A 15,000-nucleotide genomic window follows, 5' to 3' on the forward strand; every position below is an offset into this window, starting at 1 on the left:
CGTCCCCTTTAGTCACGTTTAATTGTTTCATCAAAAACCCAAACAATCCCCTCACCACCCACCCTGTGTCTTTCTTCCGTCTTTAAGATGTCTCGTTGAGTTAGTTGAAAACGATCTGTTTCTCATTAAAAAAAATGCCGCCAATTCTTGGTCCTACCTTCCCTTGATCTGCTGTTATTAAGTTGTGGGACAAAGTGGACAGTGCTTCTGATGAACAGTGACAGGTTCAGTCTGCTGCCGAGATTCCAAGGAGGAGAATACTTCGTTTGGTCCCAAACCACTCCCGTACCACCCCCCTCACCCTGTCTTTGTTGGAAACTTACTCGTTCCTCAAGTCTGGGAAATAGAAAGACAGGAAACAGGGACAGAGACAGACAGACACAGAGAGAGGTAGAGTCAGACAGAGAGAGACAGAGACAGGGTTACAGAGAGGCACAAAGACAGACAGGCGGACAGACAAGATAGACAGAAAGCGGGTGAGAAAGACAAAGAGACAGCGAGACAGACTTACACAGACACAGACACAGACACACACAGACACACACACAGAAAGCGGGTGAGAAAGACAGAGACAGCGAGACAGACTTACACAGACACAGACACAGACACACACAGACACACACACACACAGAAAGCGGGTGAGAAAGACAAAGAGACAGCGAGATAGACTTACACACACACACACACACACACACACACACACACACACACACACACACACACACACACAGAAAGTGGGTGAGAAAGACAGAGACGACCAGCCAGCAGACAGACAGACAGACAGAGACAGACAGAACCCAAACCAAGGAAGAAAGAAACAGACAGACAGAGCCTTGCATGACGACCAGCAAACAGCCAGACCAGGGGACATAATGGACAATGAACAGACAGACAGAGCCTTGCATGACGGCCAGCCACCAGCCAGACCAGGGGACATAATGGACAATGAACAGACAGACAGAGCCTTGCATGACGACCAGCAAACAGCCAGACCAGGGGACATAATGGACAATGAACAGACAGACAGAGCCTTGCATGACGGCCAGCCACCAGCCAGACCAGGGGACATAATGGACAATGAACAGACAGACAGAGCCTTGCATGACGACCAGCAAACAGCCAGACCAGGGGACATAATGGACAATGAACAGACAGACAGAGCCTTGCATGACGACCAGCCACCAGCCAGACCAGGGGACATAATGGACAATGAACAGACAGACAGAGCCTTGCATGACGACCAGCCAGACCAGGGGACATAATGGACAATGAACAGACAGACAGAGCCTTGCATGACGACCAGCCACCAGCCAGACCAGGGGACATAATGGACAATGAACAGACAGACAGAGCCTTGCATGACGACCAGCCACCAGCCAGACCAGGGGACATAATGGACAATGAACAGACAGACAGAGCCTTGCATGACGACCAGCCACCAGCCAGACCAGGGGACATAATGGACAATGAACAGACAGACAGAGCCTTGCATGACGACCAGCCACCAGCCAGACCAGGGGACATAATGGACAATGAACAGACAGACAGAGCCATGCATGACGACCAGCAAACAGCCAGACCAGGGGACATAATGGACAATGAACAGACAGACAGACAGAGCCATGCATGACGACCAGCCAGCCAGACCAGGGGACATAATGGACAATGAACAGAAAGACAGAGCCTTGCATGACGACCAGCCAGACCAGGGGACATAATGGACAATGAACAGACAGACAGAGCCTTGCATGACGACCAGCCAGACCAGGGGACATAATGGACAATGAACAGACAGACAGAGCCTTGCATGACGACCAGCCAGACCAGGGGACATAATGGACAATGAACAGACAGACAGAGCCTTGCATGACGACCAGCCAGACCAGGGGACATAATGGACAATGAACAGACAGACAGAGCCTTGCATGACGACCAGCCAGACCAGGGGACATAATGGACAATGAACAGACAGACAGAGCCTTGCATGACGACCAGCCAGACCAGGGGACATAATGGACAATGAACAGACAGACAGAGCCTTGCATGACGACCAGCCAGCCAGACCAGGGGACATAATGGACAATGAACAGACAGACAGAGCCTTGCATGACGACCAGCCAGCAGCCAGACCAGGGGACATAATGGACAATGAACAGACAGACAGACAGAGCCATGCATGACGACCAGCCAGACCAGGGGACATAATGGACAATGAACAGACAGACAGACAGAGCCATGCATGACGACCAGCCAGACCAGGGGACATAATGGACAATGAACAGACAGACAGAGCCTTGCATGACGACCAGCCACCAGCCAGACCAGGGGACATAATGGACAATGAACAGACAGACAGAGCCTTGCATGACGACCAGCCAGACCAGGGGACATAATGGACAATGAACAGACAGACAGACAGAGCCTTGCATGACGACCAGCCAGACCAGGGGACATAATGGACAATGAACAGACAGACAGACAGAGCCTTGCATGACGACCAGCCAGACCAGGGGACATAATGGACAATGAACAGACAGACAGAGCCATGCATGACGACCAGCCAGACCAGGGGACATAATGGACAATGAACAGACAGACAGACACAGCCTTGCATGACGACCAGCCAGACCAGGGGACATAATGGACAATGAACAGACAGACAGACAGAGCCTTGCATGACGACCAGCCAGACCAGGGGACATAATGGACAATGAACAGACAGACAGACAGAGCCATGCATGACGACCAGCCACCAGCCAGACCAGGGGACATAATGGACAATGAACAGACAGACAGACAGAGCCATGCATGACGACCAGCCAGCCAGACCAGGGGACATAATGGACAATGAACAGACAGACAGACAGAGCCATGCATGACGACCAGCCAGCCAGACCAGGGGACATAATGGACAATGAACAGACAGACAGACAGAGCCATGCATGACGACCAGCCACCAGCCAGACCAGGGGACATAATGGACAATGAACAGACAGACAGACAGAGCCATGCATGACGACCAGCCAGACCAGGGGACATAATGGACAATGAACAGACAGACAGAGCCATGCATGACGACCAGCCAGACCAGGGGACATAATGGACAATGAACAGACAGACAGAGCCATGCATGACGACCAGCCAGACCAGGGGACATAATGGACAATGAACAGACAGACAGACAGAGCCTTGCATGACGACCAGCCAGCCAGACCAGGGGACATAATGGACAATGAACAGACAGACAGACAGAGCCATGCATGACAGCCAGACCAGGGGACATAATGGACAATGAACAGACAGACAGACAGAGCCTTGCATGACGACCAGCCAGACCAGGGGACATAATGGACAATGAACAGACAGACAGACAGAGCCTTGCATGACGACCAGCCAGACCAGGGGACATAATGGACAATGAACAGACAGACAGAGCCATGCATGACGACCAGCCACCAGCCAGACCAGGGGACATAATGGACAATGAACAGACAGACAGAGCCATGCATGACGACCAGCCACCAGCCAGACCAGGGGACATAATGGACAATGCAGGGGATCAGAGTTGTTGTTGCTATTTGTGGCTGCACGTGTCATGATTTACACACATCTCTCCTCCCGAGGAAGGGCACTTCGGGAGAAGGGGGGGGGAGGGGAATTAAGGATGGTGGAGGTGGTGGAGGGTGGTGAGGGTTGGTTATGATGGGTGGGGGTGGAGATAGGCATCATGGAGAGGAGACAGTGGTTGGAGGTGGATATGATGGAAGGAGGGAGGGGGGTGATGGAGTGGGGTGGAGTGCAGACAGTGGTTGGAGGTGGATATGATGGAGGGGGGGGTATGATGGAGGGGGGTGGGGGGTGGATATGATGGAGGGGGGGGTGTATGATGGAGGGGGTGGGGGTGGATATGATGGAGGGGGGGGTGGATATGATGGAGGGAGGGGGGTGGATATGATGGAGGGAGGGGGGTGATGGAGTGGGGTGGAGTGCAGACAGTGGTTGGGGGTGGATATTATGGAGGGGGGTGGGGTGGATATGATGGAGGTGGGGGGGTGATGAAGTGGGGTGGAGTGCAGACAGTGGCGGCGAGGTGCCGTGCTGATGGCAGGTGACGGAGGACGGGTCAGGGACCTGAGGGCTGTGGGTCAGTGTGGACAGGGAGCAAACCACGCCCTGTGCTTGGCGAGTCCTACATCATCATGATTCCCGTGCTCATGATTCCCATTACCATGGGAAAGTCAGGGATCCCATCACCACGGTTCCCGTGTTCAGGTACCCCATTAACACGATTCACGTGGTCAGGAATCCCATTAACACGATTCCCGTGGTCAGGTGCCCCATTAACACTATTCCGGTGATCAGGTGCCCCATTAACACTATTCCCGTGGTCAGGTGCCCCATTAACACTATTCCCGTGGTCAGGTACCCCATTAACACGATTCCCGTGGTCAGGTGCCCCATTAACACTATTCCCGTGGTCAGGAATCCCATTAACACTATTCCCGTGGTCAGGTGCCCCATTAACACTATTCCCGTGGTCAGGTACCCCATTAACACGATTCCCGTGGTCAGGTGCCCCATTAACACTATTCCCGTGGTCAGGAATCCCATTAACACTATTCCCGTGGTCAGGTGCCCCATTAACACTATTCCCGTGGTCAGGTACCCCATTAACACGATTCCCGTGGTCAGGTGCCCCATTAACACTATTCCCGTGGTCAGGAATCCCATTAACACTATTCCCGTGGTCAGGTGCCCCATTAACACTATTCCCGTGGTCAGGTGCCCCATTAACACTATTCCCGTGGTCAGGTGCCCCATTAACACGATTCCCGTGGTCAGGTACCCCATTAACACGATTCCCGTGGTCAGGTACCCCATTAACACTATTCCCGTGGTCAGGTGCCCCATTAACACTATTCCCGTGGTCAGGTACCCCATTAACACTATTCCCGTGGTCAGGAATCCCATTAACACGATTCCCGTGGTCAGGTGCCCCATTAACACTATTCCCGTGGTCAGGTACCCCATTAACACTATTCCCGTGGTCAGGTACCCCATTAACACTATTCCCGTGGTCATGAATTCCATTAACACGATTCCCGTGGTCAGGAATCCCATTAACACGATTCCCGTGGTCAGGAATCCCATTAACACGATTCCCGTGGTCAGGAATCCCATTAACACTATTCCGGTGATCAGGTGCCCCATTAACACGATTCCCGTGGTCATGAATTCCATTGCCAGGATTTCCAGGGTCAGGAATCCCATGATAACGGTTTTCATATTGACGTTTCTCATAACAGTGTATGTGTCAAGACTTGTGGCATCACCGTGTACTCCCTCACCACGTTTCTGTTCACTGTTCTGACATGCCTTTCTTCAGTCTTCAATCTTAACTGTCATGCTGTCCCAGTAGTCATGAATCACTGATTGCCATGATCCCAATATCCACAATCACGTTTTCCGTTAACTGATTTTTTTTCCTGTCTCTCTCTTAAGCCTTCACACACACACACACACACACACACAATCTGTCCGGAAATGAAGGCCCACTTCCGTTTCCAGGATGAAGGAGGCCATTTGATCCATGAAAGAAACATAGCAAAACACCCACGCAAATCGCCCCACATCATTTGTGATGACAGCTTCAGAAAGTGATAATTTCGTCAGCGCAAGTTTCGTCATTTTGGTCTCGTGTGGGTGACGTTCAGGTGCAAGGTATTGATGATTAAAGATGTCCAGCAAATGGAGAGATTTCATCTGTACACCCGATCCCAAATCCAATGCTGGATTGCACAACTAACAAACACACGCCTTCTGCCTCCGCCCACGACTCAAAGGATCTGTTACTTTGTTGCTAATTCGGTGCTGCGTCGCATCGTGACGTCATTTACACGATGACGTCTGCTGGAGGGGGTGGGGGCAGGGGCGATTATCGGTCTTTCAGCACGTGCAAACTGCGGTTAGTTCAGGAAATGTCAAGGAGCTGAACATATTCATACCTCACGCTGGAGGCGGGGGTGGGGGGCTGGAGGGGTGTGGGGGGAATGAGGGGTTGGTGGGTGGAGAGGGGATGCGTAGGGGGGGATGCGAGGGGTGTGGGGGTTGGTGGGGGGATGCGAGGGGTGTGGTGGGGGGATGCGAGGGGTGTGGGGGTTGGTGGGGGGATGCGAGGAGGGTGGGAGCAAAAAAATTAGCGGGAGAGTGTGACAGGGGGTATTGAACGTGACTAGCTTTGAAGAACATGTGTGTGCGTGGGTTGGGGGTAGGGGTTGGGGTAGGGGAGAGGAATTCGGGACGAAGGGATGCAGTTAAAGGGGGAAAAAACCGGGAAAAAAAGAAGTAAATTGTAGGTCAAGGGAAGATAATTTCAGAGTGCTTTCCCAGTTGACTGTGATATTGTTGTTGCTGATAACGGGTCATTACACATCAGAAATGTATCAGAATGCTCTCGCTGCTTGTGTGTGTCCCTGTGTCTCTGACTGTTTCATTCTCTTTCTTTACCTCTTTGTGTCTGTGCCTCTGTCTGTCTGTTCATCTGACTGTGTGCCTTCGTCTCTGTGATGAATGCCAAAGGCGTGAAGACAGCGTGGTTAATCGGTCCACCTGTGGCGTCATTGTGATCAGTTATCTGGGGAAGCACCTGATCTGGTTAATCTGAAGGAAGGAGAGCACTGGGAATGTCAATGGGCTGAATATAGCTCGCACTGCTATTTTGGGCTGGATAGCGTGCTTGATCGCTTTCGACGTAACGCAAATTGCTTCATAAATTTTGGTGAAATACGAGAAGCTGGTTGTGCTGGTGTCATTCTCCCTGTCTGTCTGTCTGTCTGTCACTCTGTCTGTCCCAGTCTTTCACTGTGCCTCTCTGTGTTGATCTCTTTCTCTGTCTTTCTTTCTATTTCTATCTGTCTGTCTGTCTCTGCCTCTGTCATTTTGAAGTCCGTTTTTGATTAATTATCCGTCAGTCAATCTCTGTCTGTCTGTCTGTCTGTCTGTCTCTCTCTACATATACATAAAAATAGATGACAGTGCGTGCGTACGTACGTACGTGTGTGTGTGTGTGTGTGTGTGTGTGTGTGTGTGTGTGTGTTATTATGATCTTATGACTGAGGAACCAAGTGATGAGATCTTGACACAGCGGCACAGCTGTTGCTTGCTGTAGCATTCCTACTGGTCCTCCTCAAGGGGAACAACTGGACGGAGAGAGCTGTCAGTGAGAAGGGAGACAACCCCCCATTCCCTGGGTGCGCTGGTCTGTCTCTTAAGAACTGAACTTTAACACAGGGCACTTCTTTTCTTTTTTAACACGGATATTAAAGACCTTGATTTCTTTCTACGTTATCATCACCGTTGTGTTTTTTCTTGTCATCTGTCGGCATCATCATCACCGTAATTATCGTCATCATCATCATCATCATCACCGTAATTATCGTCATCATCATCATCATCACCATCAACAGTAGCAGCAGCAGTAGTAATAACGCTTTATAACGAAGTATGAAGTACCAGGATCCTCTACACAGACTTGTGACACCACGAATACGAATACACGAATACACAAACTTTAGTCTATACCTTCATACAGAAATATTCTTTTTGGTATCAGCGCGTGTCTAACATAAAAAAACCAACAACAAAGAAATATAATAAATGATTAATAAAAAGTTCATTTGAATGGCATCAGTTCAATTCAACACTTATAGGGAACAGAACAGCTTCTGCAGAACATCACCAACGCAGCATACAAACGCGCATTATCATCATGATGAGATCAGAGAGAAATATTCTCCGAATAACTCGACTTACAAAGCACGTGTCACCTGGAGACACGGGCACAGCAATAGACTGGGACTGACTAACCAGGGAGAGGGCAAGGGGGTATGGGGAGGGGGTGGGGGGTGGGGGAGTCAAGGTGGTGGGGATGTGGATGGGGGACTTGGGGGTGGGGGACTTGGGGGTGGGGGACTTGGGGGTGGGGGCGGAGGATGAGAGCGCGTGGGTGTGTCTGTGAGCGTGATGTGGCGGTGTTTGTGGGAGGTGAGGAAGATGTGAAGTGTTCAATCCAAGCGGTGGCCAACGGTAGCAGTGTCAGCGGTGGGACCAATATAGCACAGCCTGATGTGTTGGGCTTTTAGTTAGGATCAGATTGGAACCGATACAAATTGTTTTCCTGGCTTCAGGTCTGTTCCCCCACCCCCTTTTTTGTGGCTGAGTGTCTGTCTCTGTGTCTGCGTCTCTCTTTGTCTCTCTGTCTTTGTCTTTGTCTGCTGGTCAAACATACAAACTGGTAGTGTTAGTGTCAGTATTTGTGTGTGTGTGTGTGTGTGTGTGTGTGTGTGTGTGTGTGTGTGTGTGTGTGTGTGTGTGTGTGTGTGTGTGTGTGTGTGTGTGTGTGTGATGTGTCAGTTGTTGTTGTTCACAAACAATTGCAACCAACAAATCGAAGGCTGATCCAAAAGTCTCGTAAAGTTGGCGACCATTTTGTAAAATTTTTCGTAATGAATACTTTTAACTTGAATTGATACGCAATATAGCCTTCGTGCTGCTAATATAACGTCACTAAAAATGCAATGCAGCTAACGCTTTGTCCGAAAACAATGAAGGAACGTGGACTAGATTAGCTCCGAGGACATGTCTTCACAAGGCTCCAACTTGGAGACGGTCAGATCCGAATTCATGCGTGTTGGACAGCGTGTTGACAGTGTGTTGGACAGCGTGTTGGACAGTGTGTTGGACAGCGTGTTGGACAGCGTGTTGGACAGTGTGTTGGACAGCGTGTTGGACAGTGTGTTGGACAGCGTGTTGGACAGTGTGTTGGACAGCGTGTTGGAAAGTTATGCATGGAGACAAGTGTGTGCCAAACAGGACAGTTTGTCGCTGCACTGATGGTTACAATCGAGGAAGGTTACCTGAAAGCCAGGTTTCCATGTGGGCGTCCACGTGAGGTTTGGAAGGAGCACACTGTTCACACTGAAGGGTATTTCATGTCGTGAAAAAAGTTATGGTCTTCTGCGCTAATGACGAAAAACCAGTTGTACTGACGTCTGATTTTCTAAGTCAAACCTTTTAATTAACTCTCTGTGACTGTCGATATTTTGACCGCAAAGTCTGGTCATACTGTGATAGATTGTGTGGGAAGTGTCACACCCAAAGGTGTCAATCCCTGAACAACTTCCACATGTGGGTTCCTTCCAAACTTTTCACAACATAAAGTAAAACGAAATAAAACCAAATGAAGTGAAACAGAATACAATAAGGAAATAGAACGAAATAAGATATAATAAAACAAAACAACGCCCTGAAGTGTGTGTGTGTGTGTGCGTGTGTGTGTGTGTGTGTGTGTGTGTGTGTGTGTGTGTGTGTGTGTGGGTGTGTGTGTGTGTGTGTGTGTGGGTGTGTGCTCCAGGTGTTTGACGCGGTGATCATCGTGGCGTCCTTCGTGGTGGACCTGGTGTTCATCAAGGGCCTGCAGGCCTTCCCCATTGATGACTCCATCTTCATCCTGGCCTTCCTGCTGCCCTGGAGGGTCATCCGCGTCGTCAACAGTCAGTGGTGTACCCCCCCACCCCACAGCCCTCATGTCCCCCCCAGCCCCTACCTCCCCCAACAAAAATCTCCCCCACCCCACAGCCCTCATGTCCCCCCCAACCCCTACCTCCCCCAACAAACATCTCCCCCACCCCACAGCCCTCATGTCCCCCCCAATCCCTACCTCCCCCACCCCACAGCCCTCATGTCCCCCCCAACCCCTACCTCCCCCAACCCCTACCTCCCTCAACAAAAATCTCCCCCACCCCACAGCCCTCATGTCCCTCCAACCCCTACCTCCCCCACCCCACAGCCCTCATGTCCCCCCCAACCCCTACCTCCCCCACCCCACAGCCCTCATGTCCCCCCCAACCCCTACCTCCCCCACCCCACAGCCCTCATGTCCCCCCCAACCCCTACCTCCCCCACCCCACAGCCCTCATGTCCCCCCCAATCCCTACCTCCCCCACCCTACAGCCCTCATGTCCCCACCACCCCCTACCTCCCCCACCCCACAGCCCTCATGTCCCCACCACCCCCTACCTCCCCCACCCCACAGCCCTCATGTCCCCCCCAACCCCTACCTCCCCCACCCCACAGCCCTCATGTCCCCCCCAACCCCTACCTCCCCCACCCCACAGCCCTCATGTCCCCCCCAGCCCCTACATCTCCCCCACCCCACAGCCCTCATGTCCCCCCCACCCCCTACCTCCCCCAACAAACATCTCCCCCACCCCACAGCCCTCATGTCCCCCCCACCCCCTACCTCCCCCAACAAACATCTCCCCCACCCCACAGCCCTCATGTCCCCCCAGCCCCTACCTCCCCCAACAAACATCTCCCCCACCCCACAGCCCTCATGTCCCCCCCAGCCCCTACCTCCCCCAACAAAACATCTCCCCCACCCCACAGCCCTCATGTCCCCCCCCAGCCCCTACCTCCCCCAACAAACATCTCCCCCACCCCACAGCCCTCATGTCCCCCCCAGCCCCCTACCTCCCCCAACAAACATCTCCCCCACCCCACAGCCCTCATGTCCCCCCCCAGCCCCCTACCTCCCCCAACAAACATCTCCCCCACCCCACAGCCCTCATGCCCCCCCCCCAGCCCCTACCTCCCCCAACAAACATCTCCCCACCCCACAGCCCTCATGTCCCCCCCAATCCCTACCTCCCCCAACAAACATCTCCCCCACCCCACAGCCCTCATGTCCCCCCCAATCCCTACCTCCCCCAACAAACATCTCCCCCACCCCCACAGCCCTCATGTCCCCCCCAGCCCCTAACTCCCCCAACAAACATCTCCCCCACCCCACAGCCCTCATGTCCCCCCCAGCCCCTACCTCCCCCAACAAACATCTCCCCCACCCCACAGCCCTCATGTCCCCCCCAATCCCTACCTCCCCCACCCCACAGCCCTCATGTCCCCCCCAATCCCTACCTCCCCCACCCCACAGCCCTCATGTCCCCCCCAATCCCTACCTCCCCCACCCCACAGCCCTCATGTCCCCCCCAATCCCTACCTCCCCCACCCCACAGCCCTCATGTCCCCCCCAATCCCTACCTCTCCCACCCCACAGCCCTCATGTCCCCCCCAATCCCTACCTCCCCCACCCCACAGCCCTCATGTCCCCCCCAATCCCTACCTCCCCCAACAAACATCTCCCCCACCCCACAGCCCTCATGTCCCCCCCAGCCCCTACCTCCCCCAACAAACATCTCCCCCACCCCACAGCCCTCATGTCCCCCCCAGCCCCTACCTCCCCCAACAAACATCTCCCCCACCCCACAGCCCTCATGTCCCCCCCATCCCCTACCTCCCCCAACAAACATCTCCCCCACCCCACAGCCCTCATGTCCCCCCCCACCCCCTACCTCCCCCAACAAACATCTCCCCCACCCCACAGCCCTCATGTCCCCCCCCAGCCCCTACCTCCCCCAACAAACATCTCCCCCACCCCACAGCCCTCATGTCCCCCCCCAGCCCCTACCTCCCCCAACAAACATCTCCCCCACCCCACAGCCCTCATGTCCCCCCCACCCCTACCTCCCCCAACAAACATCTCCCCCACCCCACAGCCCTCATGTCCCCCCCAGCCCCTACCTCCCCCAACAAACATCTCCCCCACCCCACAGCCCTCATGTCCCCCCCAGCCCCTACCTCCCCCAACAAACATCTCCCCCACCCCACAGCCCTCATGTCCCCCCCAGCCCCTACCTCCCCCAACAAACATCTCCCCCACCCCACAGCCCTCATGTCCCCCCCCACCCCTACCTCCCCCAACAAACATCTCCCCCACCCCACAGCCCTCATGTCCCCCCCCAGCCCCTACCTCCCCCAACAAACATCTCCCCCACCCCACAGCCCTCATGTCCCCCCCACCCCTACCTCCCCCAACAAACATCTCCCCCACCCCACAGCCCTCATGTCCCCCCCACCCCTACCTCCCCCAACAAACATCTCCCCCACCCCACAGCCCTCATGTCCCCCCCAGCCCCTACCTCCCCCAACAAACATCTCCCCCACCCCACAGCCCTCATGTCCCCCCCAGCCCCTACCTCCCCCAACAAACATCTCCCCCACCCCACAGCCCTCATGTCCCCCCCACCCCTACCTCCCCCAACAAACATCTCCCCCACCCCACAGCCCTCATGTCCCCCCCACCCCTACCTCCCCCAACAAACATCTCCCCCACCCCACAGCCCTCATGTCCCCCCCACCCCCTACCTCCCCCAACAAACATCTCCCCCACCCCACAGCCCTCATGTCCCCCCCAGCCCCTACCTCCCCCAACAAACATCTCCCCCACCCCACAGCCCTCATGTCCCCCCCACCCCTACCTCCCCCAACAAACATCTCCCCCACCCCACAGCCCTCATGTCCCCCCCAGCCCCTACCTCCCCCAACAAACATCTCCCCCACCCCACAGCCCTCATGTCCCCCCCACCCCTACCTCCCCCAACAAACATCTCCCCCACCCCACAGCCCTCATGTCCCCCCCACCCCTACCTCCCCCAACAAACATCTCCCCCACCCCACAGCCCTCATGTCCCCCCCACCCCTACCTCCCCCAACAAACATCTCCCCCACCCCACAGCCCTCATGTCCCCCCCATCCCCTACCTCCCCCAACAAACATCTCCCCCACCCCACAGCCCTCATGTCCCCCCCACTCCCTACCTCCCCCAACAAACATCTCCCCCACCCCACAGCCCTCATGTCCCCCCCACCCCTACCTCCCCCAACAAACATCTCCCCCACCCCACAGCCCTCATGCCCCCCCAACCCCCCCGCCCCTACCTCCCCCAACAAAAATCTCCCCCGGACCACTACCCATCCCTCTTCCCCTTCATGCATGCGTAGTGGTGGTGGTGGTGGTGGTGATGGTGGTGGTGGTGGTGGTGGTGGTGGTGGTGGTGGTGGTGGTGGTGATGGTGATGGTGGTGGTGGTAGTGGTGGTGGTGGTGGTGGTGGTGATGGTGGTGGTGGTGGTGGTGGTGGTGGTGGCGGCGGTGTTTGGGTGGTGGTGGTGGTGGTGGCAGTGTTTGGGTGGTGGTGGTGGTGGTGGCAGTGTTTGGGTGGTGGTGGTGGTGGCGGTGTTTGGGTGGTGGTGGTGTTGGTGATAGTGGCGGTGTTTGGGTGGTGGTGGTGTTGGTGATAGTGGCAGTGTTTGGGTGGTGGTGGTGTTGGTGATAGTGGCAGTGTTTGGGTGGTGGTGGTGTTGGTGATAGTGGCAGTGTTTGGGTGGTGGTGGTGTTGGTGATAGTGGCAGTGTTTGGGTGGTGGTGGTGTTGGTGATAGTGGCAGTGTTTGGGTGGTGGTGGTGTTGGTGATAGTGGCGGTGTTTGGGTGGTGGTGGTGATTGGGTAATGGTGGTGATTGTGGAGGTGATGGTACTAGTGGTGGTTTGTGTTGTGGTGGACGTGGTTGTGTGAAACTGTGAGGGGGCGAGGGAGGGGTGTGTGTGTGTGTGTGTGTGTGTGTGTGTGTGTGTGTGTGTGTGTGTGTGTGTGTGTTTGTGCTGGAGTATAACAGTTACAGTACTTAAGAGTACGTTACTTTGCGGGTTTTGTGCATTGTGTTTTTATAACATTAATGATAGCGTTTTAGTAGTCTTTTAGTGTGTGTGTGTGTGTGTGTGTGTGTGTGTGTGTGTGTGTGTGTGTGTGTGTACCTTAAGATATACGTGCGTGCGTTCGTGCATGCTTGCGTGCGTGTGCATGCATGCATGTGTTAATGTTAACACGCGCGCATGCTTGTTCGTGTGTGTGTGTGTGTGTGTGTGTGTGTGTGTGTGTGTGTGTGTGTCCACAGGTCTGGTGGTGGCGGTCATTGACCACGAGCACGTCAAGCTGAGGCTGCTGTACAGCCGCAAGAAGAAGCTGGACAAAACTGTGGAGAACCTCCGGAACGAAGTGGATGAACTGAAGGTAGCCATGGAGAGTGTGATGACTGAATGATGGAATGAACCAACCGGGAAGGATGGAAGGAAGGAATGGATGGATGTATGGGGTGGGTGGGTGGGTGGGTGGGTGGATGGATGGATGGATGGATGCATGAATGAGTGGGTGGATGGATGGATGGATGGATGAATGATGGTGGATGGATGGATGGATGGATGGATGGATGAATGATGGTGGATGGATGGATGGGTGGGTGGATGGGTGGATGGATGAGTGGGTGGATGGATGGGTGGATGGATGGATGGATGGACGGGTGGATGGATGAATGAATGAGTGGTTGGATGGATGGGTGGATGGATGAATGAATGAGTGGGTGGATGGATGGATGGATGGATGGGTGGATGGATGGATGGGTGGGTGGATGGGTGGATGGATGAGTGGGTGGGTGGATGGATGGATGGATGAATGAGTGGGTGGATGGATGGGTGGATGGATGGATGGGTGGATGAATGAGTGGGTGGATGGATGAGTGGATGGATGGGTGGATGGATGGATGGGTGGATGGATGGATGAGTGGGTGGATGGATGGATGGATGGATGAGTGGGTGGATGGATGGATGGATGGATGGGTGGATGGATGGATGGGTGGATGGATGAGTGGGTGGATGGATGGATGGATGGATGAGTGGGTGGATGGATGAGTGGGTGGATGGATGGATGGATGGATGGATGGATGGATGGATGGATGGGTGGATGGATGGATGGATGAATGGATGGGTGGATGGATGGATGGATGGGTGGATGGATGGATGGGTGGATGGATGGATGGATGGATGGGTGCATGGATGAGTGGGTGGATGGATGGGTGGATGGATGGATGGATGGACGGGTGGATGGATGGGTGGATGGATGGATGAATGAGTGGATGGATGGATGGGTGGATGGATAGATGGGTGGATGGATGGATGGATGGATGGATGGATGGATGGATGGATGGATGAGTGGGTGGGTGGATGGATGGATGGGTGGATGGATGGGTGGATGGATGGATGGATGAATGGATG

General features: G+C 54.4%; 1 protein-coding gene across 1 annotated transcript in view; it reads left to right on the top strand.

The window, feature by feature from the left end:
- Positions 1–15,000, top strand: part of LOC143286633 (uncharacterized) — a 198,665-nt gene that overhangs the window by 170,753 nt on the left and 12,912 nt on the right. Inside the window, exons 5-6 of the mRNA XM_076594270.1 lie at positions 9,413–9,551; positions 13,848–13,963. Of these exons, the coding sequence (XP_076450385.1) occupies positions 9,413–9,551; positions 13,848–13,963 (255 nt within the window). The remainder of the gene's footprint in view (positions 1–9,412; positions 9,552–13,847; positions 13,964–15,000) is intronic.

Source organism: Babylonia areolata, chromosome 10 (genome assembly GCF_041734735.1).
Source record: "Babylonia areolata isolate BAREFJ2019XMU chromosome 10, ASM4173473v1, whole genome shotgun sequence".
Taxonomy (NCBI): Eukaryota; Metazoa; Mollusca; class Gastropoda; order Neogastropoda; family Buccinidae; genus Babylonia; species Babylonia areolata.